The 25,948-nt window shown below is 52.5% G+C and overlaps 1 protein-coding gene across 1 annotated transcript in view; it reads right to left on the minus strand.

The window, feature by feature from the left end:
- Nucleotides 1-2,507: 2,507 nt before the first annotated feature.
- Bsn (bassoon presynaptic cytomatrix protein) overlaps nt 2,508-25,948 on the minus strand; it is a 55,037-nt gene continuing 31,596 nt past the window's right edge. The window contains exons 3-12 of the mRNA XM_090323188.1: nt 24,814-25,683; nt 20,142-20,651; nt 12,517-19,125; nt 8,747-10,805; nt 7,618-8,450; nt 7,392-7,491; nt 6,463-6,594; nt 6,152-6,206; nt 5,365-5,454; nt 2,508-4,387 (exon numbers count right to left, since the gene is read on the minus strand). Coding sequence (XP_090179314.1) covers nt 6,166-6,206; nt 6,463-6,594; nt 7,392-7,491; nt 7,618-8,450; nt 8,747-10,805; nt 12,517-19,125; nt 20,142-20,651; nt 24,814-25,683 — 11,154 coding nt within the window. The 3' untranslated portion in view covers nt 2,508-4,387; nt 5,365-5,454; nt 6,152-6,165. The remainder of the gene's footprint in view (nt 4,388-5,364; nt 5,455-6,151; nt 6,207-6,462; nt 6,595-7,391; nt 7,492-7,617; nt 8,451-8,746; nt 10,806-12,516; nt 19,126-20,141; nt 20,652-24,813; nt 25,684-25,948) is intronic.

The following is a 25,948-nucleotide window of genomic DNA, read 5'->3' on the forward strand; positions in this document are numbered from 1 at the left end:
CTACTTATTTCAGGTCAACACTCCGACGCTTTTGTGGAGGGTCCATTTTGTGTGTGTGTGTGTATGTGTGTGTGTGTGTGTGTGTGTGTGTGTGCCTTGATATAAACACAGCCCCAGTCAAACCAGTACTTGTGAAACTTTGTCTTGTCATAATTTTATCCTTTTCACTGTGGGTACCATTGTCATAAATTTGGGGGATTTATTCCTTTGGCTAAGCCATTCTCTTTAGAAACCAACCCAGAGACAGTCTATAGATTGTTTATATCAAGTCCTTTTTATTCGGATACCACAGAAATACCTTGTCACAATACAAGGGGGGCGGGAAGGGACACGGAAGTACCACGAGTTCTCACAGAGCACAGAAGGACGGCACATAGTTCACAAGGTCTTGGTGGAGGACTCGGGTCATTGCACTTACAACTGTAAACTTGTTTGTTTGACTTTGTACAGCACTCTTCCCTCCCTCAAATAAAGGAGAGAAGGAAAGAAGAAAGGGAAGGGAGAGAGGAGGGAAGGGGGGAAAATGCAAAAACAAGACATGGAAGCTAGAGGAAAAGATATCAAGTGGCCACTATTCTCCAGGGTACTGTACTTGGAGAGAAGGAGCTGTTTTGACCCCAGAGGCTGAATGAGGCAAACACACACACACACACACACACACACACACACACACACACACGATCACGTGCATACTCTCAATATCTCACCAATTCCATGGCTCACCTGTGCCATTCCCAACGCACATAGCAGCAGGGTGCTGGCACCCAGGGAGACAGAGATGGCATCTCCAAGGAGTTCATTTGAATTAGGCCTATCCCTCTGACCCGGTTGGAGTCCATGATGACAAATATTTACAGCATGGGTAAATGGATAAAGGAGCAAGGGAAAGGACCAATTGGGAAGATTGCACTGTCATGGCAGAAAGCCTTGCCTGGAAATTCCCTGCAGGCTCCACAAACCAGCCAGAATTGCTACCTCAGCTGTTCTTTCACTGTGGGCCCTGAGACTGTCACCTCTTCTTCTAAATGGTGGTAAGAGGCCGGGAGGGTTGTCACCTTGCTTTATGATGCCAGGAAAGGGAATAATGGAGGAGGGCCTGAACTATACCCCCAGAGCTTTCTTGCCCATTGGGAGAATTTGCCTATTACTCTCCGCTGGTCCCTTGGCCTGTAGAGTCATAGCTATAGCCACACAAGGACTAGGATGACCCATGACCCAGAGGCCTACTGCAGCCATCTTTAGCATGTCAATGATACATCCTGTGGGTATGGTGAGAGATAAGGAGTGGCACATGTCACAAATTTCAAACTCAAGAATGTTTGGTCATCAAGGGGATTTGCTGAAAAGCCAATACTTTAGAACCCCAGTATACAGCCTGCCATCTTCCTGGTCATTAGTAAACTGGTCTTGGGCTTTGAAGTAGCCAGCCACAGGAAGCTGGTTTTGGGGAATCAGAGTTACTAGATAAGGGACTCCCTCAGCCATTCTCAGCTGGTCTCACAGCTCAGGCCTGACCTCTGGGATGAAGCAACTGTTCAATGGCATGGGAAATGTGGCCAGGGTTAGGTACAACACACAAGTAGGCAGTTTCCTGTTCTACCCACAGCTGCAGGAAATGGGCCAAGATCCTCCCTGCCCCTTCTCTAAGGAGGTGTGTGTAAGCCTTATAGAGAAGCATGAGAAATGTAGACCCCTGAGAAATGTATGGTGCAAACCAGAGCACTCCAGAGAGAAGCCAAGCCACGATTGGGGTCAGACACCTACTGCCTGCCCCATTCCTGACTCAGTGATACGAGACTGTTGACAATGGAATATTTGGGTTTCTGAGAAGAGGGTAGGTAGACAGGAAAGACAGGTCCCAAGGGCAGTTGTAGAGAAAGATACATAGAATCCTCTCCAAGTTTTCCTCTCCAGAGGCATCGTAAGAAATTGCTTGAAGCCATTATGTATGCTCTAAATGATATTTGCAGCTGAAGATCAGAGCCTGTGGCTCTGATTAGATCTCCTGACCAACAGTCCTTTGAACTTTCCAGTCACAAAGGAGAAGTATTAGAAACAGGTTCAGTCAGGACCTAGGGACCCCGGACCACAACCAGACTCTCTGATCTTGACTTCAGCCTCTGGGGATGGTCTCGGCCTACCTCTGCCCCTGGGCAGTGCCTCATTGGGAAAAGGCAGCCAGATTTTTCTTGCTTAAGACTGGGTAGGAAGGCCAGGAATGTGGTCTAGTGGTGGAGTGCTAGCCCAGCATGCATGAAGCCCTGGGTTTCATTCCTTGGTATCATATACAGAGAAAAGGCCAGAAGTGGTGCTGTGGCTCAAGTGGTAGAGTGCTAGCCTTGAGAAAGCTCAAGGACAGTGCCCAGGCCCTGAGTTCAAGCCCCACAACCAACAACAACAAAACAACAAAAAGACTGAGTAGGAAGGGAAGACACCATACAGATAGAAATCTTATATTAAACTTTCATACCGTTCATACACTTACATCCCGTGCAGGCTCCTATAATTATATCTACTCTGGGGTTTTCTTTCTTTCTTCTTCTTTTTTTTTAACCTGTTATCCTAGTAGAGAAAATGGCAGGACATGGGGGACCTCAAACTGCCTGTCCTCCAGGCTGGCACACTCAAACAACTCTGGCATGTCCTCACTAGCGTATGCAGAAGTCAGCCACAAATGCTCCTAAAAGAGAAGAGGTTCGGAGGCAAAAAGAACTCCAAGCAAGAGGGTCAAGCATTGAAAATGGATGAAATCGTGCAAAGAGGCTGCGAGCTGCGCATGCTCCACTGCAGGGCAGGCGGTGACTCACCTGACAGCAGCGAGTCCTGCCACAGGTCAAACATGCCACAGACTGAGAAGTGCACACGCGCACACACACGCACGCACGCTCACCTACACACACACACACACACACACACACACACACACACACACACACACACAAATACATAGTGGGAGCAGGGGCCGGGAATGGGGAATGGGGAGGGTAGTATGATATGAGCATATCTATTCAGTTTCTCAATTGCACGTTTGCAATTAATTCCTTATACATAACATGGAATCGGTTAACTATTAACAGTTGTCTTTGAGGGTTTTATATTTTCATTGCATAGAACATTAGAGATGAGACTTGTGGCTGTGCCAGAGCCAAGGGAAGGATTTTGGAGGGAGAACTACTGCCCTCTCCACAAGTGGATGGACGGTAGCACGCTCCTAGAACACAGGGCTTTGGGCCTTTCCCTCGGCTGGCAGGAGCTCTGGCCCCTCTGCTCTGAGCACACCCACTGGTGATGGCTTAAGAAGGACTAGAATTGCACAGTAAACAGAGGCGGGCTGAGGGGCCTCCCTGGACCTTGCCCTGGGGTTGTGCTCTTGGTGGCATGCTGCGCCCCCTATTGCTTCTAAGTCAACATTCTCCCCGGTGCTAATCTGGGGCAGAGCAGAGAGGAAACCAAACCATCAGTCACAAGGGGAGAGGCAAGGGATGAACAGAAAGAGAGAGAGAGAGAGAGAGAGAGAGAGGAAAAAAAGAAATATGCTTATGAGGTATACACGTAAATCAAACTGGAATGATTAAGGCTGTTCTTAAAATCAAAAGAAATCCGCAAGGTTGTACGGATGAGGGGCCGGCTGGTTAAAATAATGATGGCTGGGGTGGGGTGAGGTTTTTTTGGGGGGAGGGGGAGGATGGCTTTAAGGTAATGGCTGGCGTGCCCAACACGCTGCCATCCACGGGCTGGGAGAAGTCTCAGCCGGCGCCCACGCTGCTTTTCGGTGCTATGGCCTCTTATTTTCAGCGATGAGACAGTGTTAGGTCCTAATGTTTGTAAAGTTCTCCCAACCCCATGCTGGCCACATGGATGTGTCCTCTGATGTCGCCCAGAGGGCAATGGCGAAGGGGAGGGGGAGGGGAGGGGGGGTGGCAGGGCCCTGTGGCTACAGAAGAATCTGGGCCAGCTGGAATGTGAAGGAAATTGGAGCCCCAGGGCTAGGAGGTGGGTGGACCCCCCCAACCCTCAGTCAAAAGCTCCTCTCCAAGGCTGTGGAAAAACTTCTGGCATCTCAGAGGGAGGGCTGATGGTGTGCCCAAACTCTGTGTATAACGCATGAGAAGCCTGGTTGGCCAGACTGCAGAGAGGCAGCTGTGGGGACAGCAGCAGATTGAAGAAGAGGACATCTCCTTCCCCAGAGTCAGCTGGCCTGAAGAAGGCAGGATCTCTGGAGAGACAATTCCTCCCCCACTCAGGAGGGGGCAGTGGCCAGTGGCCAGCAGATACTTCACCCAGGCAGCTGCTGCTTAGAAAGCATCCTGTCCTCAACTTGAGATCTCTTCTGCTGCAGCCCACCAGGGGTGAGTCTTTGGACCAAGGATTTGCTAGATTGTAGATGCTTGGGAAAGATGTTTAAAGTAGGGAGAGGGAGGAGAGAGGAAGAAGGGAGAAGAAAAAAAGGTTTTTGTCGAGAATTTTAGGTACCTACTTCTCCCTCCACCCACTCCCCCCATTTTTTTTTTGTCAGTTGTGGGGCTTGAACTCTGGCCCTATGTGCTGTCCCTGAGCTCTTCAGCTTAAGGCTAGCATTCTACCATTTGAGTCACAGCGCCACTTCCTTGACCATTCTTCTTGTCCAAAGGGAGTCACAGGCAAGGAAAGACAGGTGCTTAGACAGGCTGGAGGCCACAGTGAAAAGGACAGGTAGAAAAGAACCAAATCTGCCAGAAAGCGATATAACTCTTTTTGGGTCAGTTGGGGGGCTTGAACTCAGGGCCTGGGAGCTGTCCCTGAGCTCTTTCACTCAAGGCTAGCACTCTACCACTTTGAACCAGAGTGCCACTTCTGGTTTTTTTAGTGGTTAATTGGATATGAGTCTCACTAGGACTTTTCTCCCTGGGCTCACTCAGAACAGTGACTCTCAGTTCTCAGGCTCCTGAGTAGGTATGTCCTCTTTCTGTTTACCTCATTCCACATTTCCATCTTGTGAGCTACAAGTTCACCCCCGTGAAGCCAACATCTTGACCTTAAGACCAAAGTTTCTAAGTTCTGCAGAGTTTGGGGACTCTGGTAAAGAGGCATCAGTACCAGGGATCTGAGAACTGACATGTCTTCCATAGGAGCCCTTGACCAACCTTTTCTCCAAGATAATTTTGGGCTCAGGGCCTAGCATACATATTCCGGTCAAATGGCACAGTTGGCCCTTTCCTCAGGGATATCACCTGACTCATTGGCCACCATCTAACACAGCATATCAGCCTGTTTCCCAAAGGGCTATTGGCCCATCCCAGCTGAATTTGTAGATGCTGGCTCATTCACCTAGGCCTTGACCCTCTGTACCCTTCTCTTTCCCATACCACTTTGGTCAATACTCACTGTTATACGCAGAGTCCAGAGCTGCGCCCAGGCCTTTGACTCCAGAGATTTTTCCACAGCAATGATATTTCTCTTTATGTCTTTAAGAACCTATGGAGAATTTACAAAAGAGCATATGTACAGCCCACAGTCATGAGAGCACTTCAAGGAGATAAGAAATTGAGAGGAAGACAAAGAGCTAGGTGCCAATGGCTTATGCCTGTAATGCTAGCTACTAATGAGCCTGAGATCTGAGGATCATGCTTCAAAGCCAGCCTAAGCAGGAAAGTTTATGAGACCTATTCCTGGAGCTACAGCCCCACTTCCCATTTTCTAGTGATTAATTGGAGATAAGAGTTCCTGGGCTGGCTTTGAACCATGATCCTCAGATTTCAGCCTCTTGAGTAGCTAGGATTACAGGTGTCAGCCACCGTGCCCAGTAAGTATTTTTATTATTATATTTTACAACAAGCACTTGAATCAAAATTCAATCCCTGGGGAAAAATATATCCTTTATAATTCCATCTACTCATATGAAAATACACATTGAACTAATGAATAAAAAATAAGTAAAGGGCCGGGAGTTTGGCCTAGTGGTAGAGTGCTTGCCTAGCATGCACGAAGACCCAGGTTCGATTCCTTGGTACCACATACTTAGAAAAAGCCAGAAGTGGTGCTGAGGCTCAAGTGGTAGAGTTCTAGCCTTGAGAAAAATCCAAGGACAGTCCTTAGGCCCTGAGCTTAAGCCCAGGACTGGCAAAAAAAAAAAAAAGTAAAATAACTGCATGATCAGTGAAATCATACTTACCCTGCTGGGCATGGTCACCAAAATGAGGAAAATTTTTTGCCAAAGGCAGAGACAGCTGTGACATAAAAGGGAGAGAAAGAAAGAGAGATATCAGGAAATGGAACCCCTCATTGTCAGGACTCCTGAGCTACAGTGAAGCCAAGCTCAGCCAGATCGGGCAGGAACTGCCCAGAAATCTATTGGGTGGTAATAGGAAGGTTTTCTGGCAGACCTGTGCCAGAACTCATCTCACAGACCCAGCCTCCCCCCATAGAGTACAGCACTAGGATCAACCATTCAGGAGGATGGCTCTGGCCTGTGGCAGGAATTACCTTCTGTTAGCTTGCCAGCTTGCTCTGCTGCCCCACCAGGAAGGATCTTGGACAGCACGCTTTCTCCATCAGCACCTGGCTGGCCAGCAGGAGTTCCTGGGGTCCCTCCAGGCCTGCCTCCAGCTTTCACACCTATAGGGAGAAGTGGAGGGGCAGGCGGTGGGAAATACCATTGTTATGAGCTATGCCTGGCCTAGCTTTTTTAGGGTATGAGAAAAGGGTAGCCATGAGGAAACCTGATCACAGGTACTCAATGAGGTGGAAGCATGGGGGAAGTGACAGGAATTAACAGAAGAATAGAAAGAAAAGGAGCCAGGGGTTGAGGCCTAGTGGTAGAGTGCTTACCTAGCATGCCTAAAGCTCTGGGTTTGATTCCTTGGTACCACATACACAGAAAAAGCAGGAAGTGATGCTGTGGCCCAAAGGTAGAGTGCTAGCCTTGAGAAAGCTCAAGGACAATGCTTAAACCCTGAGTTCAAACCCCAGGACTGGCAAAAAGGAAAAAAAAAGAGAGAGGAGGTGAGAGAAAATAAAAGGAAATGGAAGAAAGTCAAATGGATAAAAAGGCAGAGGAGGATAAGAAGGCAGAGAAGAGGGAAAGAGAAGGAAGGAGAGAGTACAGAACTATGGTTGGCCCTCTACCTACCAGTGTCTTCCAGGTTCTCTGCCCAGAACTCCTTGGTGACTCCATTAGCTCATTCTAAATTCACTTTCTTCTGGGAAATCTGCAGCCTACTGGGTACCTGTCCCCCTCTAAATTGTATTGTTCATTCATATATATGAATAAGACAGAGAGGTTTCATTGTGATACCATTGGGTACCTTGTTGGGGATGAGTGGTGGCATGCAAGAGGGCATCCCACTGTCTGTGGGTACAGGGAGAGAGCGGTCTGTGTGGCATGAACAAAACTGAGAATACTCAAGGCTTACCTGCAGCTCCAGGTCCTGGTGTTGGCTGGGCCTGAGAAGCCCTCCCCTGTTGGGGTGCCTTGACTGTCCCTTTAAGGCCATTCGCCTGTTCTGCCCGTGGCTGTAAACACAGAACCTGTAGCTGAGATCCTGTCCATTCCATCTGCCAACAACACCCTGCCTGGCAACCAAGCCTGGTGTTAAAGCTTTAGTTGCATCTTCCCCATACACGGGGTGCTTTACTTACCGGTCCTGCTGGCTGGGGACTGGGAGTGGCTGTAGGACCTGGCTGTGGCTTCCCTGTTGGCTGACTGGCAGCAGGAGCTGCGGCTCTGGTGGCTGGCTGGCTCTGCTGCTGGAGTCGAGCCTGTGATGGGATCTGCTGGGAAGGTTGCTGTCCGAGAGCTTGCTGCTGCTGTGGCTGCTGCTGCGGCTGCGGTGGCGGCTGCTGCTGCTGCTGCTGCATCTGTGGCTGTCGTAATCCTGCCCCTGAGGTCATCTGCCTAGATGGTGGCAGCTGGGACTGTTGTGGCCCTGGAGCTGCCTGCCGTCCTTGCAGCTGCGGCTGTGTTTGGGGTTCTGGCTTTGGCTGCGGTGCAGCAGGCCCCGAGTGGGTCTGCCGGGAGCCCTTCTTGCTTTCAGAGGCATGGTGGTAGGCTGATGGAGCACGGGAGGCCTGGGAATACTCAGCAGAGCTGGGGTACACAGGCTGACCCTTCTTCGGCATGGCTGGGGCAGAGCTGGGCTGAGGGTGGGGTCGAACTTCGTGACGACCCACATCTCGAGCATGTGGTTTGGTAGCACGCCTTCCAGGTTCCTCACTGGCATGGCGGCCTGAGTGTCTCCCGTGGTCACTGTGATGCCGATGTTCCTTGGCTGAGGTATGGCGACCTGGACCACCCTCATCTTGAGGCCACAGGCCTTCCTCAGGGGGTTCATCGTAGTCATGGTAGCTGTGCCTGGCAGGGCCTCGCTTCTGGGAGGAGGAGACTGTATGGCCCCCATGGTGCCTGAATCGGTCAGAGCGGCCATCCCGGGGCTTATCAAACCAGTCCGTCTCCTCCTGGCCCAGGTGATACGCTTCAGAGACCAAAAACAGAACACCCATCAACCCCTGAGCTGCCTGCGATGGGGGGGGAGGCCTAGCTGAAGCCATGCAAGGAAACCAGACAGTAGGTACTAAGCCACAAAGGAGATCACTAGGTCTCCAAGCCCCCCCTCCCACAACCAGAAAACCCAGGAGCAGGTAGAACAGACTAAAAAAAAAAAACCTCAGGGCCCATGGATAAGGATGGGCCAAGCCCAGATCCTGTTGGGACATCTGGGGACTCAAGGCCCTCTATGCACAGGCCGTAATCACCCTTAGCCGCCATTACCTTCGCTGTCAGAAACCACGCAGTGGGAATCATCAAGGATGTAGCCCTCTTCACGCTTATATGCATGGGTCCGTGGTCCATCCTTGACGTGTTCCTGGACGTCAGGCATGGAGTGGCTGGAACAGAACTGTGGACAGGTATCCCCAGGAGGGAGGGTTCCCCCAGCAGGACGAGGTCGCCCCAAGGGGCTGACAGGACTCTCCTCTTCCGAGGCCTGGCTTCTCATCGGGGGTCGTGCCCGTCCGTGGGCCATGCTCAGGGAAGAAGGCTTGGGACCTGCTTTTTGAAGCCGTTCTACGGCATCTCGTTCCCTTTCGTACCCTTTGCTTCGGCCACTGAAATCATGGCTGGAGAGTTTCTCCCCACTGTAGGCAGAGGTCATACGGGTCATGCGACCGCTTCCACCATACATGCGATCATCTTCCTCAACTGCATCCCGGCTGGATACCCCATAATACCTCTGCTGTTCATACACATTCTTCTTGAGCCCATAGGTGATTTCATCTTGGAACTTCCTGCCCCGGGGCGCCAGGCTGCTGCTGACAGCAGGTGATGGGTAAGAAGCCAGGTCTGATTCTACATCCTTGGCCTCTTCGATGGGTGAGAACTTGGAGATCTTTTGCTCCAAGCCCTGCTTCCGGTGCTTGCTACGCTTTGAAGAGACAGCAGCTGGGGCCAGGCTCTTGGAGGGATGTTTAGGCCCCACAGGCGCTGGACCATACTTCTCTGCTCGAGTTCCATGTCTATAGTCACTGTCACCGTAGTAGTGGCTGCTGGTAGATCTGCCATTGCTCTCTGTGCTCCGGTGATGGCCAGTCTTCCCACGGGGGTCATATGAGTCCTCCTCAGATTCCTCCTCCCCTCTTCCATAGCAGCAAGGCAGTGTGGGTCCCTCAAGGACACCTGCTTCTCCAGGTTCCTTCCCAGGACGCCCACTGCTGCCTGGCCCCAAAGGCTCTAGGCGCTGGCTCTCAGGCCCAGCGGGGGTACTGTCCTTGGTAAGCTCGCTAATATCATCAATCATCACATAATTTCGAGGAACGTTCTGTTCCAGATTGGTGTAATGGGAGTCAGAGGGGTAGGTGGGGGCTGGGCTCTGGTTCACACTGGCCCGGGGCAGCTCAGCAGCCTTGCTTTGCTCATAGCCGCTGCTCACTGCTGGACCACCGTAGCCTATTTCAGAGGAGGCTGAAGCCATGGTCACCATAGTCACCTCATAGTTGGTGGGTACTTTCTGCTCCAAATCCGCCAGTGAAGTCTGCCGGGGCTTTTGATGAGGGGCCCGGCTGTCAGCTGAGACTGGGAAACCGGGACTCTGGGTGGTTGGCATGGGTGTTTGGGGTGTGTAGTGGCCTGTGGGACGGAAGGCCTGCTGGGTTGGTAGACCAGGCTCAGCTGAGTAACTGGTGCCAGGAGGGAAAGTAGGTGCTGGGTATGTACTGGGACCAGAGTAGGTGGGTGTCTGGTGGGCTGGAAAGCCATTCTGGGTTGGCCCACCAGTGCCTGCAGCATACTGTGGGGTCGGAGGTGGGAAGCGGCTTTGCTGGAAGGCAGAGGGGCCGGATGGGGTGACAGGTGCAGCGACAGTGGCAGCAAAATCCACATACTGACCAGTGGGAGTAGGGCAAGCCTGGAGACGCAGCTGGTTGAGCTCGCTGTCAGATAAGTACTCACGGTGTTCACTAAGGCCACGTAAAGGTGGGTAGTCATGGCCACCCCGATCTTTGGCCAAAGATTCTTTGCGCTGGGTGATGCCCAGCTCTAGGTACTTGAGCTTGGCATCGATCTCCTTCTCTTCCTCGTCCAGCTCCGCCTGCTTCTTGCGCAGCTTAGTGGACTCATGTTCCACCAGGCGCAGGTCCCGATCCAGCTCCCGGAGAAGGCTGGCCTTGGTAGCAGGGACGGTGGTAGGTCCTGCCAGGCCTCGCTGTAGCAGGCTGGCTGCATACAGCTGTGGGGGGGCCTGGCCAGCCAGGGGAAGGTGAGCCTCCTCTGGAGGGGGGCTGGGCAGTGTCCGTTTCACCTTGCGGGCTAGGCCGTTGGGTGGCAGCGCCGACACCTGAGACAGAGGGAAGGGTGGGCAGCACTGAGACCTAAGGTGTGGGTTGGCTTGGTGGGGTGTGGGGTAGAAGAACTCAGGCCTGGGTTGGAGCCGGAGCTGGGCTCTGCACAGTTAGGGGCATTGGTTTACCAGGCAGTCTTAAAGCCTACCTACCCTTTCCCACCCCCTGGCCTTGGTTTCTTAGTCACAAGGGAATTTCCTATGATCACTTTCTAGTGTTTCTCCTTGCCAGAGTTCCAGGCACCAGAGGCAGATTTACCTTCTGTGCTTTGGAGTTGAGTGTGGAACCTAGCCATTGATAGGCAGTGGAAAGTATGAACAGAAAAAGTGTACTGGGAGATTATGAGTCCATCAGGCTCTTGAAGGACAGAATCATGAGTGGAGACGCACTGTGTGTCACGTGGTATTGGCTCACTGGCTCAGAGGCTTTTCTTCTACTTCCTGCCTCGCTCATCTCTAAGGTGGCATGTGACTCAGCCCTGCCTGCCCATCCTCCTTCTCTAGTGTCCTGCCAGCATTGCTGACATGCGCACTTGGCTTAGCCCCTGCTCCCTCAATTTTCCTCAGTCACGCTCATTATCTAGGATTCGCATCTTTTTGCCTCGCTAAAGTAACTACATAATGTCTTCCTACGTGTTTTTGCCATATGTTATACAATAAATAAATGTTCTGCCAAATAGAATTTTTTTTTTTTTTAGCTCTGAACTCCTTACTTTGTTTTTTTCTTTTGTTTTGTTTTTCAACTTTGGCCACATACCATGAATACCCAGCACAGCCTGGCCTCACATGGTCAAACCATGAGACCTGTATGTATGAAACCAGGGCCACGTGCCAGATTTCTGGCCCTATCCCCAACCTGCATTCAACTGGGCTCTGTACAAACCGGGGCTCTGTCCGAACTACCCACCTCAACAACAGCTGTCTCTACTTCTTGCCTCTGCATCACATCCGAAACAATGGACAAATATACTTTTAGGGTCTCTGATTCTGACTTCCACTCCCCTATAACTCTTTCTTCACCTGTCATCTCACATTATGCCCTGGAAACCCTAAAATACCAATTCTGTCTCACCTGCCTAGAACTTCCACAGCCTTCTAGAACTTTCCTAAATGCTTACCCTCTTCTGCTTGGTATGCAAAAGCCCTAGGTATTAGGCCCTCAAAAGCCCTTTCACTCCCCACCATGGCAGACTCACAATCCCAGTAGACTAACGACAACTAGACTTCAAGTATCTGTACCAAAAGCCACAAAGAGCCTCTAGGGAATCAGACAGCTGTGGAAGAGGTATGGGAAGTGGGGAACAGCCTCACCAGAATTGTATTACTCCTTAAGGAACATCCATGTATGTGAATCAAGGTAGAGCCTGGTACCTAGACTAAGACATGAGGGCTGAGGAGGTCTGAAGGGAGAGGGCAAGATTGGACTAGGTACAGGTAGTAAACGCACAGGGCTAGGGAGAGACTGAGATTTCCAGTGGGAAGTTTATATGGATGGCTGTTGTGTGTGTATATATTTGTCCAATGTGTCCTTGACAGGCTCTATCAGATGTACACCAAGGAGATCTACTCTTCAACTCCTCCTGGGATTCTGGAACAAAAGATGACTCCAACCCCACCCCACCCCGCCCCAAAAGAAACCCTCCCTCTGGAGCCCCTCAGGCCAGGTAGAGACCCCTGTACCACCCTAAACCAGCCCCTGTGCCCATACCTGGCTACCCAGCCCCCCCTGGTGCTGGTAGAGGGAGAATCTCTCTTTGGCAGATTCCTCGGCGGTGGGGCTGAGGGGTTTAGGGTCAGACAAGGACCGCTGCAGGGTCTTCATGGGACGAGGCAGCGTCTGCTGGCGGAGAGCGCTGTCAGTCGTGAAGTGCTTCTGAGGACTCACGTGAGCTTTGTTCAGCCTCTCGCTGGAAGCAAAGGAGGCATCCAGGAGCCGATGTGGGGATAGGGGTGACACTGGTGAGTAGAGAACCTGGGGGGATTTAGGAGGCTGACGACTCACGAGCTGTGAGAGGGACTCTGTGGGTAGATGGGCTTGATACCCAATCTCCAAAGGATCTGGCTTCTTTTTTTCAAATCTGCCCAGGGCTCCTGGCGTGACAATCTGGATACCAGGCAGGTAAGGACTGATAGCAGTTGGCCCTACAAGTTGTGCCCCAGCCATACCCTGCGCCTGCGCATCTGGTTCTGTCTGGCAGGCCAAGCTCTCCCCATGCCCTGTCTTCTCAGGTGCTGATATGTACCTGACAATCTCCACCTTGGGGTCGGTGGCGGCTGTAATATGAATGGCTGGAGAGACCCTGGGCGACTGGTCAGGCTCCGTCTGCACGGAGCAGTCACTGATGGTCTGGATGCCCACGCTGCTCGTGGCCCTGGCAGCAATGGCGGCAGTGGAGGATGAGGCAGTGGCATCGTGCTTGCTGTCAGAACTGGAGTCTGAGTGGCGGGAAAGGCGGGATCTACGGCGGCGTACTGGCTGCTCCCATTCGGCATTATCCTCATCATCCGTCTGCACGCTGCAGTCAGCGCTCCTGCGTGTCCTGCGCCTCCGAGTCAGAAGATAACGGCCTTCCCCATCCTCATCATCAGTCTGCACACTGCTGTCTGCGATTCTCTTGACCAAAGGCTCCGGCCCTGACTCGGAATCACAAGCGTCCCTCAGGCGTGGCATGGAATGTCGCTTCTTGATGCCACTTCGGCCTGCCTCCCACGGCTCCTCGGTCTGCAACGACATGTCTGAAGCAGAGCTAGGGAGTCCACGGTGGATTATGGGTTCACGAGGTTGCCCAGGCCCTTCCGTCCCTGCTACAGCAATGAAGGCTGCGTGGGTCAGGGGGGGCCAGTACTGGCCATTCTGAGCCAACTCGGTAGCAGCTGGTGGAGGTCCTCGGCTGGGTGCCTCGCAGGCGGCAGGGAAGGGCGCCTTCTGCCGCTGCTTCTGTTCCTCTAGCTGCTGCTGCAGCTGTTGCTGCAGCTGCTGAATCTGTTCCAGCTGCAGGCGCTGTTGTGCCAGCTGCTCTCGTTGCAGTGCGAATTGCGCCTGGCGCTCTTCTTGTTGCTGCTGTAGCACGTGGTGCTTGATGGTTTGCAGCTCCTGCAACTCCCGCTGCACCAGCAGCTGCTCCTCCTCTCGATGCCTTTGCAGCTCCACTCTCTCCCGCTCCAGCTCCTCCTGCAGCCTCAGCTGTCGCAGCTTCTCCAACTCTACCCGTTCGCGCTCCAGCTGCAGCAGCTGCTCCTGTTGCTTCCGCTGCCGTTCTTCCTGAGTTACTTCCTCCTTCTCTAGTCCAGGCCGGCTGCTGGCTCCAGCAGTAGCATCGGCAGGTGGTGGCTTTGGACCAGCTGGTGGGGCAGGGGTTGGGACTACTGTGGCCTCCTTGGTGGAAGTAGCAGTTGTAGAAAGAGGTTCTTCCCGTGCGCCCCCTGCTGGCAGCTCTGGTCTTGATCCACTCCCTGCTACTGGGGCCTTGGAAACTGCAGGTTTTCCTAAATACACGGGTCCCTCAGGGGGTGGGACGCCAGAAGCCATGGGGAATCGACTTGGTGCAGGGTATCGGTAGAGCCCTGCGGGCCCAAGAGGTACCCGAGGGGCAATCATGGGCACACGTGTGAGGCTGGTGAGTGGCACAGCTGTAACTCCACCTGATGCATAAGGCCTGTACATGCCGCTGCGTACCATGGGCCTCAGGACGGAGGCAGGCTGGGTGGTGATAGGCAGGGTTGCAGCGATCGGGGTGTTGATGGTAGAGTAGATCATGCCATCGGCTGCACGCACAGTGGCTGTGGATGGCAGAAGCTGTCTGACTGCTGTTCCCTGGCCTGCTGCTGGTACAAACTGGGCCAGGCTTCCAGGGCTCGGATGGCCTTCTGGGAAAGTGGGGTTGCTAAGGAGGCCAGGTCTAAGGGGAGCCAGACCCTGAGGGGCACTGGGCCCTGGCCCGTGCTGAGGCTGGTACTGCACAAGCTCAGGGCCACCGGTGCTATGCCGTCCGCCATACTGGTCCATGGAGTTGAGGGCAGCGCACATGCGGCTGATCTCTCGGGCTGTCGTGGCACTGTACTGGGCCAGGCTGGCTTCCTGAAAGCCAACTGCATCGCCCCGTGGGCCGTACCTGGGATCCGAGTAGATGTTTGACACTGAGCTGTAGCGCCTCATGGGGAGGGGATGAGCCAAAAGATCTGTGGAATGGCGCAGGTCTGTAAACGAGCCATACTGCAAGCCTTGCCCCAGGTAGTGTCCATCTGCAAAGCCCAGACTGTAGGAGTGTTTCAGTGAGCTGAGATCCACAGCCGAGTCACGGCCGTGGCCCTGGATGAGCTGCCCGATCCTTTGCGCATGGTAGTTGAGGCCAGCTTCAGCCAAATTGGTGTCAGACATGGAGGAATATAATCTGCCAGGGAGGCCCTGTGGGTAGGACCTCTGCTTTTCATGTGCCCGGTAGGTGGTATGCTCAGAGGGATTAGGATCACGGGGACTGTAGAAGGGGCCACTGCTTTGGCCAGGTGCAGCAGCCTCTGCCACACTCTTCTCAGGCGCACTGGGGGCAGGGTGGAAGGTGCCAGTGCAGCTACTGCCAAAGGGGAACTTGTAGACCATGTCACAGCATGCCAGCTGGCTCTCAGGCCTCATTCCAGTGAGATCCAGGGCACTCACTGGCTCCTCGGGAAGCAGAGTGGTTACAGTGCCTGCTGCTCCCTCTCCCATCTGTACCACCACTGTGTGTGGCTTCCTGGCACCTGGCAGAGCATGTGATCGCAGCTCTGCAGGAGTGGCCCGGTGTGGTTCGACACCAGGCTCTGGCACTGATCCTGGTTTGAGGCCAACACTCTGGGTAGTGCCCATCTGAGTAATCAAAACATCTCTTCTGGCCAGGGGTGCTACCTGATTGGGAAGATTATATCTGGCAAACTTAGCTTCCCTGGGTCTTGCCCGGGGTCCACTTCGGTATGGAGCTGTTTGAACTGCCTGTTCTACTTGTTTGACCTGTGCCAGGCACACGGGGCTACCTGAACCTTGACCAAAGTCAAGCCGGCTCTGGAAGGGGTCTCCGTAGATGACAGGTTGCTTTTGTTGAGCCATGAGTACAGAGGAGGCCATGGTGAGGCTCACGGTGGTGGCAGTGCCCAGGAAAGTATGGGTCTGTTCTTGGGCATTAAGATTGATAACCAAAGGCTGGACTGTGGTTGATTGCCGTCCTGGAAGTGGATCTAAGGCAAGGCCATATTTCCTAGCTTCCACAGCAAGAGAGGTCAGATCCATGCCTTGATCAGTAAGGATGATAGGTGTGGGTTTGACGGCTGTACGGAGGTCTACCACGGTACTTCCAGGGAGCCTGGGGCCTGGTTCAACTCTAGATGTTCCAGGGACAGAGGAGATCCGGCACAGGGAGATGTTTTCAGCAGGGAGGGCTCCCCAACCATACAGTGCCAGAGGCCCATCTGCACCGGCGCTCGGTGCTCGTGGGAAGCCTGGTGGCCCAGGTGGCTCTGGGGGTAGCTGAGACACACTTGGAGGTGTTGTCTGGCTGTAGCTGTGGCTGGTGGGTTGGGTGTCTGTAGGCGAACACAGTGGGGAGGTGGAGGCACTGGCATGCACCATCTTGGTCTGGCTGGAAGCATCTGATGCAAGCGTGATAACCATTATGGGAGCCTCTTGAGAGGACTGCTGCCACACTAGGCGAGGTGTGCTGGGTCGGTGTGGTGTTTGTGTGCCTTGAGCTACCATAGGAGAAGGAGTGGATGCACTTGGGCTCCGGGACGTGTCCGAGGCAGGGATTGGGCTTGGCGTTTGTGTAGAGAACTCTGCTGTGGCCCTTGGGCCCAGCTTACCTGGAGAGAATGTGGGACTTTCTGAGGGGGAAGATGGAGAGAGAGGTGGACTCGAACCTGCAAAATAGGAATGTCCCCGGGGAGGCTGGGGAGTAGCAGTGTCACCATCAATTCCACTCAAGGGCTTCTCTCTGGTGGCCCATATGACTCCAACAGGGCCGCTGGGAGTCTGGGGTAAATCTTCCGTTTGGGACCCATAGTTTGCAGTGGTTGGGGTCTGTCCATAGCTGTGGACTGTGGTAGATGGTGAGTGACTGCGCTCAGAGCCAGCCGGAGAGGATGGGGTTATATACCCTCGTGGTAGAACCGTGGGACAAGGAGCCACAGCTGTGGTGGCCGGGATCCCAGGGCCCTGGGGGGACGTCCCCACCTCTTTCGAGGCTAAACTGGGAGAGGCAGGAGAGCTGTACACTTTGAGGGGATCTTGAGGCTCTTTTGCAAAATGCTGAGTGACCCTGACATCAGGAATAACTCGACCTCCCGTACTGTCTGACGAAGTGGAGGTGGAGAAAGACACAGGCGCCGCGAGCTGGGTGGGACTGGTGCCAGGAGTCAGTGGGCCACCATTTTGCTTCATTGGATCCACGTATGCACTCTCGGCATTCAGAAACTGTTTCTCCTTCTTCTTGTCCTCAGTGAAAGCCAGATCCCGGGAGGAGGCCTGGCGCATGCGGGCTATGCTCTGTGATGTCTGAAGAATCTCTTCATACACAGTGGCTCCCAGGCTGGCAGGTGTGCTCTCTGAGGCAGTCAGAGTGGCCCTGCCATAATCTGACGTGTCTTGATATTCAAAGGAGCTTTGGCCCCGGGGGCCTGTAGGCTGAGAGGGGCCACCTTGGGGACCCCGGGTTCCTGCCAATTGGCCTTGTTGTCGCTGAAGCAGCTCAGCTTTTCTCATCATCTCCTCATAGGCCTCCTCAGCACTTTTGAGGGGCCGTCCGGAACTGGGGGTCGTAGAGCTACCCGAGGGCGTCTCCGTCGGAGAATAGAGGGACATAAAGGTAGGCAGGTTGTACTCACTCCCCGATTTATACAGCCGGGAGGGGCCGCCATCTAGGGTCTCAGCCTCCGAATCGAGGGAGGGCGAGGGGGAGTACTCAGAACAAGAAGAGCGATGTAACTCCTCCATCTCGGCAGCCTGCCTCAGTTCCTCCGTGGGGGATGCATCTTCGATGGGTGACAGGTTACTGGGTGGGGTCTTAGAGCGTTCTCGTCGACGCTGGGCCCTCAGCTCTTCCTTGTCCCTTCGGGTCTTGCGGGCCGTGCTTCGAATACGCTGTTGTTCCACCTCCCGCATCTTCTCCTGTTCCCTCAACAGCTCTTCTTCTTCCCGCAGCTCCTCCTCTTCAGAGGAGTCCTCGATGGTGGGCAGCAGAGGCCCATGGGAACGATGGCGGGCTTTGCGCTGCTGCTTGGCTTCTTCTAGCCGTTGCCGGCGGCTGGGACTGCTGTCACTGTCCTCCTCCAGGGACGAAAGGGAGGTAGGTGAGGTGCCTGATGTATAGCTGGGGGTGGAGGCGGGCAATGTGGAGGAGTGCTCCCCACGGGAGCGGTCCTCAGGGGAGCCCGTCAGGCTCTCCATCTCCAACTCGGGTTCCCTATCCAGACTGGGGTCAGGACCTTGGCCCAGATCTAACTCATGGCCATAGCCCCCTGTGCTATTTAGCTCAATGGTCTTGAAGCGACGGAGCCCGCCCTGCAGAGTCCCGCTGCTGTCAGTGGCCTCTGTTGTGTCTCCCTCAGAGAGCAGTTCCTCATAGCCCGTGGTGGCATTGTGGGGCAGACGCCTCTTGGGAAGTGCTGCTGGCTCTTGGCTAGGTTCAGGCCTAGGCCTAGAACCACCCTTCTGGGTGCCATGTTTAGCCAAGCCATGCCTGGAGATGGCAGTGTCATCCTCTTCCAAGTTGTCCTCTTCTGCACTCATCTCTAGGATCTGCCGTCTCATAAATTCTTCATCGGTTAGCTCTGTGGTCCGGGCTGGAGGCTGGGGTGGGAGAGGAGACAGGCCACCTTCACTGCTGTCTTCTACGTAGTCATGTCTCAGCTGGCTCCCAAAGTCATCGGAAGACTCAGCTGTGTCCTGCTGGTCCCTCTGATGGCCCCACTCCAAGGAATCTTCCTCTTCCTCCAGTATATCCCCCAGCTCCTCATCGGAGTCGAAGGCCTCAGGCATGATGGATAAGGAGTGGGGCCTGTGTTTCTGCTCTTCCACAGTGCTGCGGCTGGGTGGTTTGCTCTGCTTCCCACTGGGGGCCACCGCCTTGGCTTCCAGCAAAGGCCGCATGCTGCTCTCTACCTTGTGGAGCTCTGAGGGGCTGGGTGGGCGAGGCCCAGCTACCCCAGCACTGTCAAGTTGCTCTACCTCCTGCTGCACAACACCTGTGATCTCGCTCTGAGAGCTAGACACACCATCAGAGGAATAGCCCGTGTCGCTGAGGCTCTGTGGGCTCCGAGACAGGTCCTGAGAGTAAGGCTTGCTCACTGGTTCCTGCAAGGAGGTGAGAAGCAGACACTGACTCCCAGCCCTTTCTGTTAATCCCAGGGCCTCTTAGGGAAGGGTCCCTTTACCACCCAAGGTTGTAGGGGTGAAGAACCTATTTTCTGTTTATTTGGCATTTGGATATTTATAACATGGCGGGGGGGGGGGCAGACAAATTTATCAATACAGGGAATCAGCCAAAGGCAGCCACGAGAAAGCATATAGAAAGTAGACATGTTTGTCTCACCGTATGCCAAATGATTTTGAGGGCCTTAGATGGGCTGCAGGCCAAATATTGTCCTCGGTTTAGAGCCTACTAATTACTCTAGCTCTCTGACATTGAATAATTTATAGGCTTCATGGCAAGCCCCAAGCAGTCCTAGATCTTCCAAGAAAACTTCACTAAATGAAAGACTGTCTGTCACTGGGCTCTGGTAGCTCACTCCGGTCATCCTAGTTACTCAGGAGGCTAAGATTTGAGGGTTGGAGTTCAAAGCCAGTCCATGAGACTCTCATCTCCAGTGAACCACCCAAAAGCTGGAAGTGGAGGTGTGGCTCAAGTGGTAGAGCATTAGCCTTGAGAATAAAAGCTCAGGGACAGTACCTAGGTCCTGAAGCTCTAAGACACACAACAACAACAAAAAGGGTATCAAACCCAGCAAAGTATCTGACAAGGTGTCAGAGGCAGGAGCAATCTCAAACTTGGAATCAGGGGTTAGGAATGTGCCCTAGTGGTAGAGTGCTTGCTTAGCATGCACAAAGACCCAGGTTTGATTCCTCTGTACCACATATATAGAAAAAAGCCGGAAGTGGTTCTGTGGCTCAAGTGGTACAGCTCTAGCCTTGAGAAAGCCCAAGGATAGCCTGAGTTCAAGGCCCAGGACTGGCGCAAAAACAAAAAACCTTGGAATCACAGGGCCTACCCAAACCTCATCTAGGCTTTCTTCTTCTATAGCATCCACAGATTTATACCTCAGCCCTCCAGGAAGATCAGCCCTATTCCATTAGAAAGCTAGGGAACTGACCTCTGGCTCCCCACCCTTGGGGGCTTCGGGACCAGCCTTGATGACAGTGGTAGCAGGTTCTGTTCTTCTCACCCCACTCTTCACTTTAGGAGTTCCAGGGGTTGTGGTAGTCTCTGGAGATGGCTTCAGCACAGGCTCAGCTTTTGCAGGGACTCCTGCCTTCTTTTCCTGGGCACTGCTTGAGGTCTTACTGGGTTCAGAAGCCCTGGGAGGCTTGGCCTGGAGGCTGCCCTTGGTAGGCGTGGGGCTGGCCTTGGTAGCCATTGGAGTGGCCTTGGTAGGCGTGGGGCTGGCCTTGGTGGGTAGGGGGCTAGCCTTGGCAGTCAAGGGGCCTGATGGCTGGGCCAACCCTTGTGGCCCTTTCTGCTTCAGGGGAGTTGTTCCAGCTGCACGGTGAGGGACTCCTGCAGGGGGCTGCTGTGATTTGGGCAGTGGCAGTGGAGTCGGCTCTCCCAGACCGCCCTCCATTAGCCGCTTAGTTTGGCAGTTCAGACAGAGCCACTCTGTTTTCTGCAAAGAAGCAAAAGAAAGGTTGAGGAAAATCACAAAGACCAGTACAAGACACTGGTGGCTCATGTCTATAATTCAAGCTACTCAGGTGGCTGAGATTTGAGGACTGTGATTCGAAGTCAGCCCCAGATAGGGAAGTCCAGGAGATTTAATCTCCAGTTAAATAGCAAGAGGCTGAAAGTGGAGCTGTGGCTCAAATGGTAGTGTGCCAGTCTTCAGTGAAAAGGCTAAGGGATGGTTCCCAGGCCCTGAGTTCAAACCTCAGTACTTGCACAAAGGAGGGTGGGGAGAGGGAGGAGCACATAAGGCACCAGTGGCTAATATTGTAATCTCACTCTAGCTTCTCACTGAGATCTGAGGATCATGGTTCAAAGGCAGCTCAGGCAGAAAATTCTGTGAGACTCTTTTTTTTTTTTTTTTTGCCAGTCCTGGGCTTGAGCTCAGGGCCTGAGCACTGTCCTTGGACTTTCTCAAGGCTAGAGCTCTACCACTTGAGCTTCAGCACCACTTCTGGCTTTTTGCTATGTATGTGGGGTACCGAGGAATCGAACCCGGGTCTTCATGCATGCTAGGCAAGCACTTTAACCACTAGGCCAAACTCCTGGCCCCTCTGTGAGACTCTTATCTCCAAGTAAACATCAAATAAGCAAGAAGGAGAGCTATGGTTCATGTGGTGGAGTGCTAACCTTGAGAACAAAAGCTTAGGGACAATGCCTACGCCCTAAATTCAAGCTCCAGGCTGGGCACACAAACAACAAAAGGTCTCTTGAAGTTGATTCATCTGCCCTAGCCCACACTGGGGACTGGGTAAGCCTTAGCTCCCATCTCTGGGCTGCAGACCCTACAAGGGTATCTAGTGATGTGGATTAAGGAGATAAATCTAATTCTACGAACTCAGGGCCAGCCCCTATAGAGGCCTGATTACCTGAGCTGATGGTAAAAACCCTCAGCAGAGTATGTCACCTACGATCACATGCTTTTGGGGGGACTTTACTTCTTCACAGATTATATTTATAGAGGTAGCCAGGTTGCAGAAAAGGCTGACTGGGTGGTTATGTTGTTCCTGGTTCTGCTATTAGCAAGCAGCCAGAAAGGGAGGGCAGGAGGCGGTGTGTGAAGTAAAAGCTAAAAATAAGCACTTGACCTGGCTGCTGGAGGCCCTTCCCCAGCTCTCTGGGAGCTGGAAGAAAAAAAAAGTACAAGGAACTGGGGCTGGGAGGGGCAGAGCCATGGTCTTCTGGGAATAGATAGAAGGCAAGCCATATCAAATGCCTGTGACTAGGGGCTGGAATATCCCTAGTTGCTGAGGTCCTGATTTCTTCATTTAGTTTCCTCTCATTTACTCTCAAACCACCATACCCCTACCTCCAGCCTTGATCATCCATTCCCTTGGTCTTCCATTCACTTAGCCATCCATTCCCTCACTTCATTCATTTACTTGTACAGTCTTTCAGATTCTTCTTCACTTTGGGCCCTAGTCTTAATGGAAACTGCTGCCTGCTTGCCCCTTTGCTTGGCCCCTCAGTGAAGAGACAGAAGATGGACAATGGGAAGGCTCTAAAGACAACTTGTTCCCTGTTTCCATTTCTTTCTGGGGCATGGGCAGGAAGGTATATAAATCTCTCCATGGACAACCATCACCTTCAGGTAGATGTTACAGATGTGCATACGTGAGGTGGAGCTGCTTGGTTCAGGGGATTATTTTTTATTGTATTTATTGTTTGTCCATTATGGGGCTTGTACTCTTGTCCTGGGAGCTGGCCCTGAGCTCTTCAGCTCATGGCTAGTGCTCTACCACTTTGAGCCACAGCTCCACTTCTGGTTTTCTGGTGGTTCATTGTAGATAAAAATCTCACAGACTTCCGTGCCTCGGCTGGCTTTGAACTGTAATCCTCAGATCTCCATCTTCCAAGTAGCTAAGATTACAGGTGTGAGCCACTGGCAGGGTATTATTTTAGGGTGAGAAAGGTGAAGGGAAATGAGTGAGAGAGGAACACCTCACAGGCACAAGGCCTGCCAGCTAGTGAAAGATGAGATGGACTTTACAAATGTTGGATTATCCTCCTGTACTCTTTGTTATTATCTGAATAAACTTGAAATCCATATATTTTCTTAATCTGTGGAGCTGGCTTGTGTGTCATCCTGAAGCCAGATTCCTGGACAACCTACCTACTCTCAGCTCTATTGCCAGACTAGAAGCTAGAGGTAAGAGAATGAGAACCTCCAGGAAAAAAAAAAAGATACCTGATGGGCCTGGGAATGTGGCTTAGTTGTAGAATGCTTGCCTAGCATGCATGAAGCCCTGGGTTCAAATCCTCAGTACCACATAAGCAGAAAAAGCCAGAAATGGTGCTGTAACTCAAGTGGTAGTGTGCTAACCTTGAGCAAAAGAAGCTCAGGGACAGTGCCCAGGCCCTGGGCACTTATTTATAAGTGTTTATTCCCTGTGTGGTGTTCTTCATGAGACCAACAGCTTGAGCAGACTACAATACCCACACTCACTGTGAGGGATTTGTGAGAATGCTTCCTTCCTCTCATTGCAACTATTCTTGTGTAAGCATCTGCAGTACCACACCTGTTTCTCATGGAAACCTAAGAGCAGTATTATTGCCTTTATTCTACATGGGAAGAGACAGGGCTCTCTAAAATCACTACCCCAAGGGGAAGATCAGAAGCAAGGCAACTGTGCCAGCTTCACCTGATGGCCCTACCGTAAGCTCAGACCCAACCCCACATACCATAGATGCCAGGCCTTTTGCCTAAGGAGGCTCAGCTTCTCAAGGGTACAGCTGGAATTTTGGCAATCATACTGAGACTGGTAATGTAGCTATAGCAATTCTAATTCTACTAATTCACTCCATACTATTTTGAACAGAAAGTTAATTAAAAAATTAAGTCAGAGGGTACTATTATCCTTAAAAGAGATAAATAGGTAAAAAAAAAGTTGGAATCAACAACTCTTAATTATGAAATGACTCACTAACAGCACTATGGTAATTTTTTTCCAAAGGAAATTTCAAAAGAAAAAAGGGGGGGTCAATTTTATTGCTTCTTCTTTCATGTGCTTTGGACTCCCTATTGGAAATAAGGGGGAATATATATATATATATATATATATATATATATATATATATATATTGCTGGTCTTGGGTCTTGAACTCAGCTTGGATGCTGTCCTGAGCTTTTGTGGCTAGTGCTGTACCACTTGAGCCACAGCTCTACGTCTGGCATTTTTTGGTGGTTAATTGGAGCTAAGTCTCATAGACTTTTCTGCTCAGGCTGGATTTGAACTGTGATCCTCTGATCTCAGCCTCTTCAGTAGCTAGGATGACAGATGTGAGCCACCGGAACCCTGGTGAGAAAAGTTTTTTGTTTGTTTTATTTTTGTTACTTTGTTGTTTACAGCTAGAGAAGCTGAGGAAAAGAGCCATTGTGATAAGCCCCAACAGGCTGATGAATGGGTTCCCTGGTCTATTCCTTTCTTACCTAGCTCTGCACAGTAACCAGTACCCTTCCCTAGAGCTAGTATTGTGAAGATACTTGGCCCAACCCCAGCTCTCCTTCCAACTTCCCTGTGGATAAGAGGAGTATAGTATCTCTAAGCAACCTCAGAAGCAGCCCTTAATCGAGCCCATTTGACTTTGATAGGTAAATATTATTAATATCCATGACCCTCAGAGAAGAGGCTTGAGAGTAGCTGTCAGTTGGACTGTGAGAAAACTCAGGTCCCACGGTAGGCCTGGGGCATAGCCGTTTGCCTCAGAGACTTCGAATCCCTATCCTAGAGAGGATCATAGATCAAGAACATAATGAGACTTCAGGCGATGCCTACCTATGCAGAAGAAGTTGGCATCTTTCATCAAGGACACACTCATGGTAGCTGGAAATGGGATGGACAGCTCAGAACTCCAATCAGCCTGAAGCCACTAATCAGCTAGACTAGGTTATAAGGCGCCATTACTCCCACCCACTGTACCGATTCGTTTTCTCATCAGAAGGACTGACCCCTAAGGCAGGCCAGAAAAGGGAATACAATCTCTCTATAGTATTAGTTTCTGTAAACCCAGCCTGCTCAGATCTTTCTTGTTCCAATGATACTATTGTCCCGGGCCCTGACCCCTTGCCAAGGTTTAAGCAAGCATGCTTGGCCCAGATCTCTTACCTCCACCAGGTGGGGTGTGGGGTTGAAGCCACACAGGTTGCACACTTGGAGTTTGCAGGTGGTGCAGGTGTTATAGTTGGCTGGGCCCTTGCCGCCCACATTGAGCTCGGCTTGGCACAGTGGACAGGTGACCCTTTCCTTCGGCGTGGTCTTTGGCTTGGCAGCAGCCTTAGATGCTACCTGATGTTCTGCTTTGCCATGCTTTGGACTGGCTCCCCCAGTTTTTGCCATGGCTCCCGGACCTGTTTTAGCCCCAGGTTCAGTCTTGGCTCCAGGTGCTTGCCCAGGCAGAGGCCCTGACCCTGGGGGTCTCGGGCCAGTCTCCTTGCTGGCATCACTAAAGACAATCTTGGGTGGCCCTTTACTGGGGGAAGGCTGACTCTGGGGTTCTGCTTCGGGCTGCACAGACATGAGGGTACTCGCCTGGGTGAGGAGAGATGCGCCAAAGCCAAAGAGCTTCCCAGTTAGGCCCTCCTGGGTCTGCTCGCCAGCCCCAAGCCCAGAGGGCACTGTGGTGGCACTTTTGCCCAGGGCCTCTCCTGATGGTGCCCTGGGCTCAGCTGTGGAAGGCTTGCTAAGGGGAGGGGGCTGAGGAGACATCCTTCCCACTTCTGGAGGGCCAGCTGCTTGAGTCGGCCCTGGCACCGAGGTGGCCTTGGCTGTCTCAGCCTGATGGGGACTGGGCTGTGCTCCACTTGAGCCCCGAGATCTCTCGGGTTCTGGCTTCCCCAGAGGCTGTTTGGCTGGGGAGTGGGCAGGAGACAGAGCTGGGGAGTAGAGCTGCTGCTGGCTCTTGGAGCGAGGTGCAGTGGTCATGTCCATTCCCAGAGCCCTCTGCATCTGACAGTTCAGACAGAGCCACTCTTTCACCTAAGGAGAGAAGCAACTGTCAGAGTGGCCAAGATTGTGGTACTTATGGCACAGGGGAGGATAGTTGGTTTTTTTTGTTTTTTGTTTTTTTAACCAGTCCTGGGACTTGAACTCAGGGCCTGAGCACTGTCTCTGAGCTTCTTTTGCTTAAGGCTAGCAGTCTACCACTTGAGTCACAGCACCACTTCCAGCTTCTTCTGTGTATGTGGTACTGAGGACTCAAACCCAGGGCTTCTTGCATGCTAGGCAAGCACTCTACCACTAA

The sequence above is a fragment of the Megascapheus bottae genome, chromosome 32, assembly GCF_031878675.1.
Source record: "Megascapheus bottae isolate mThoBot1 chromosome 32, mThoBot2.hap1, whole genome shotgun sequence".
NCBI lineage: Eukaryota > Metazoa > Chordata > Mammalia > Rodentia > Geomyidae > Megascapheus > Megascapheus bottae.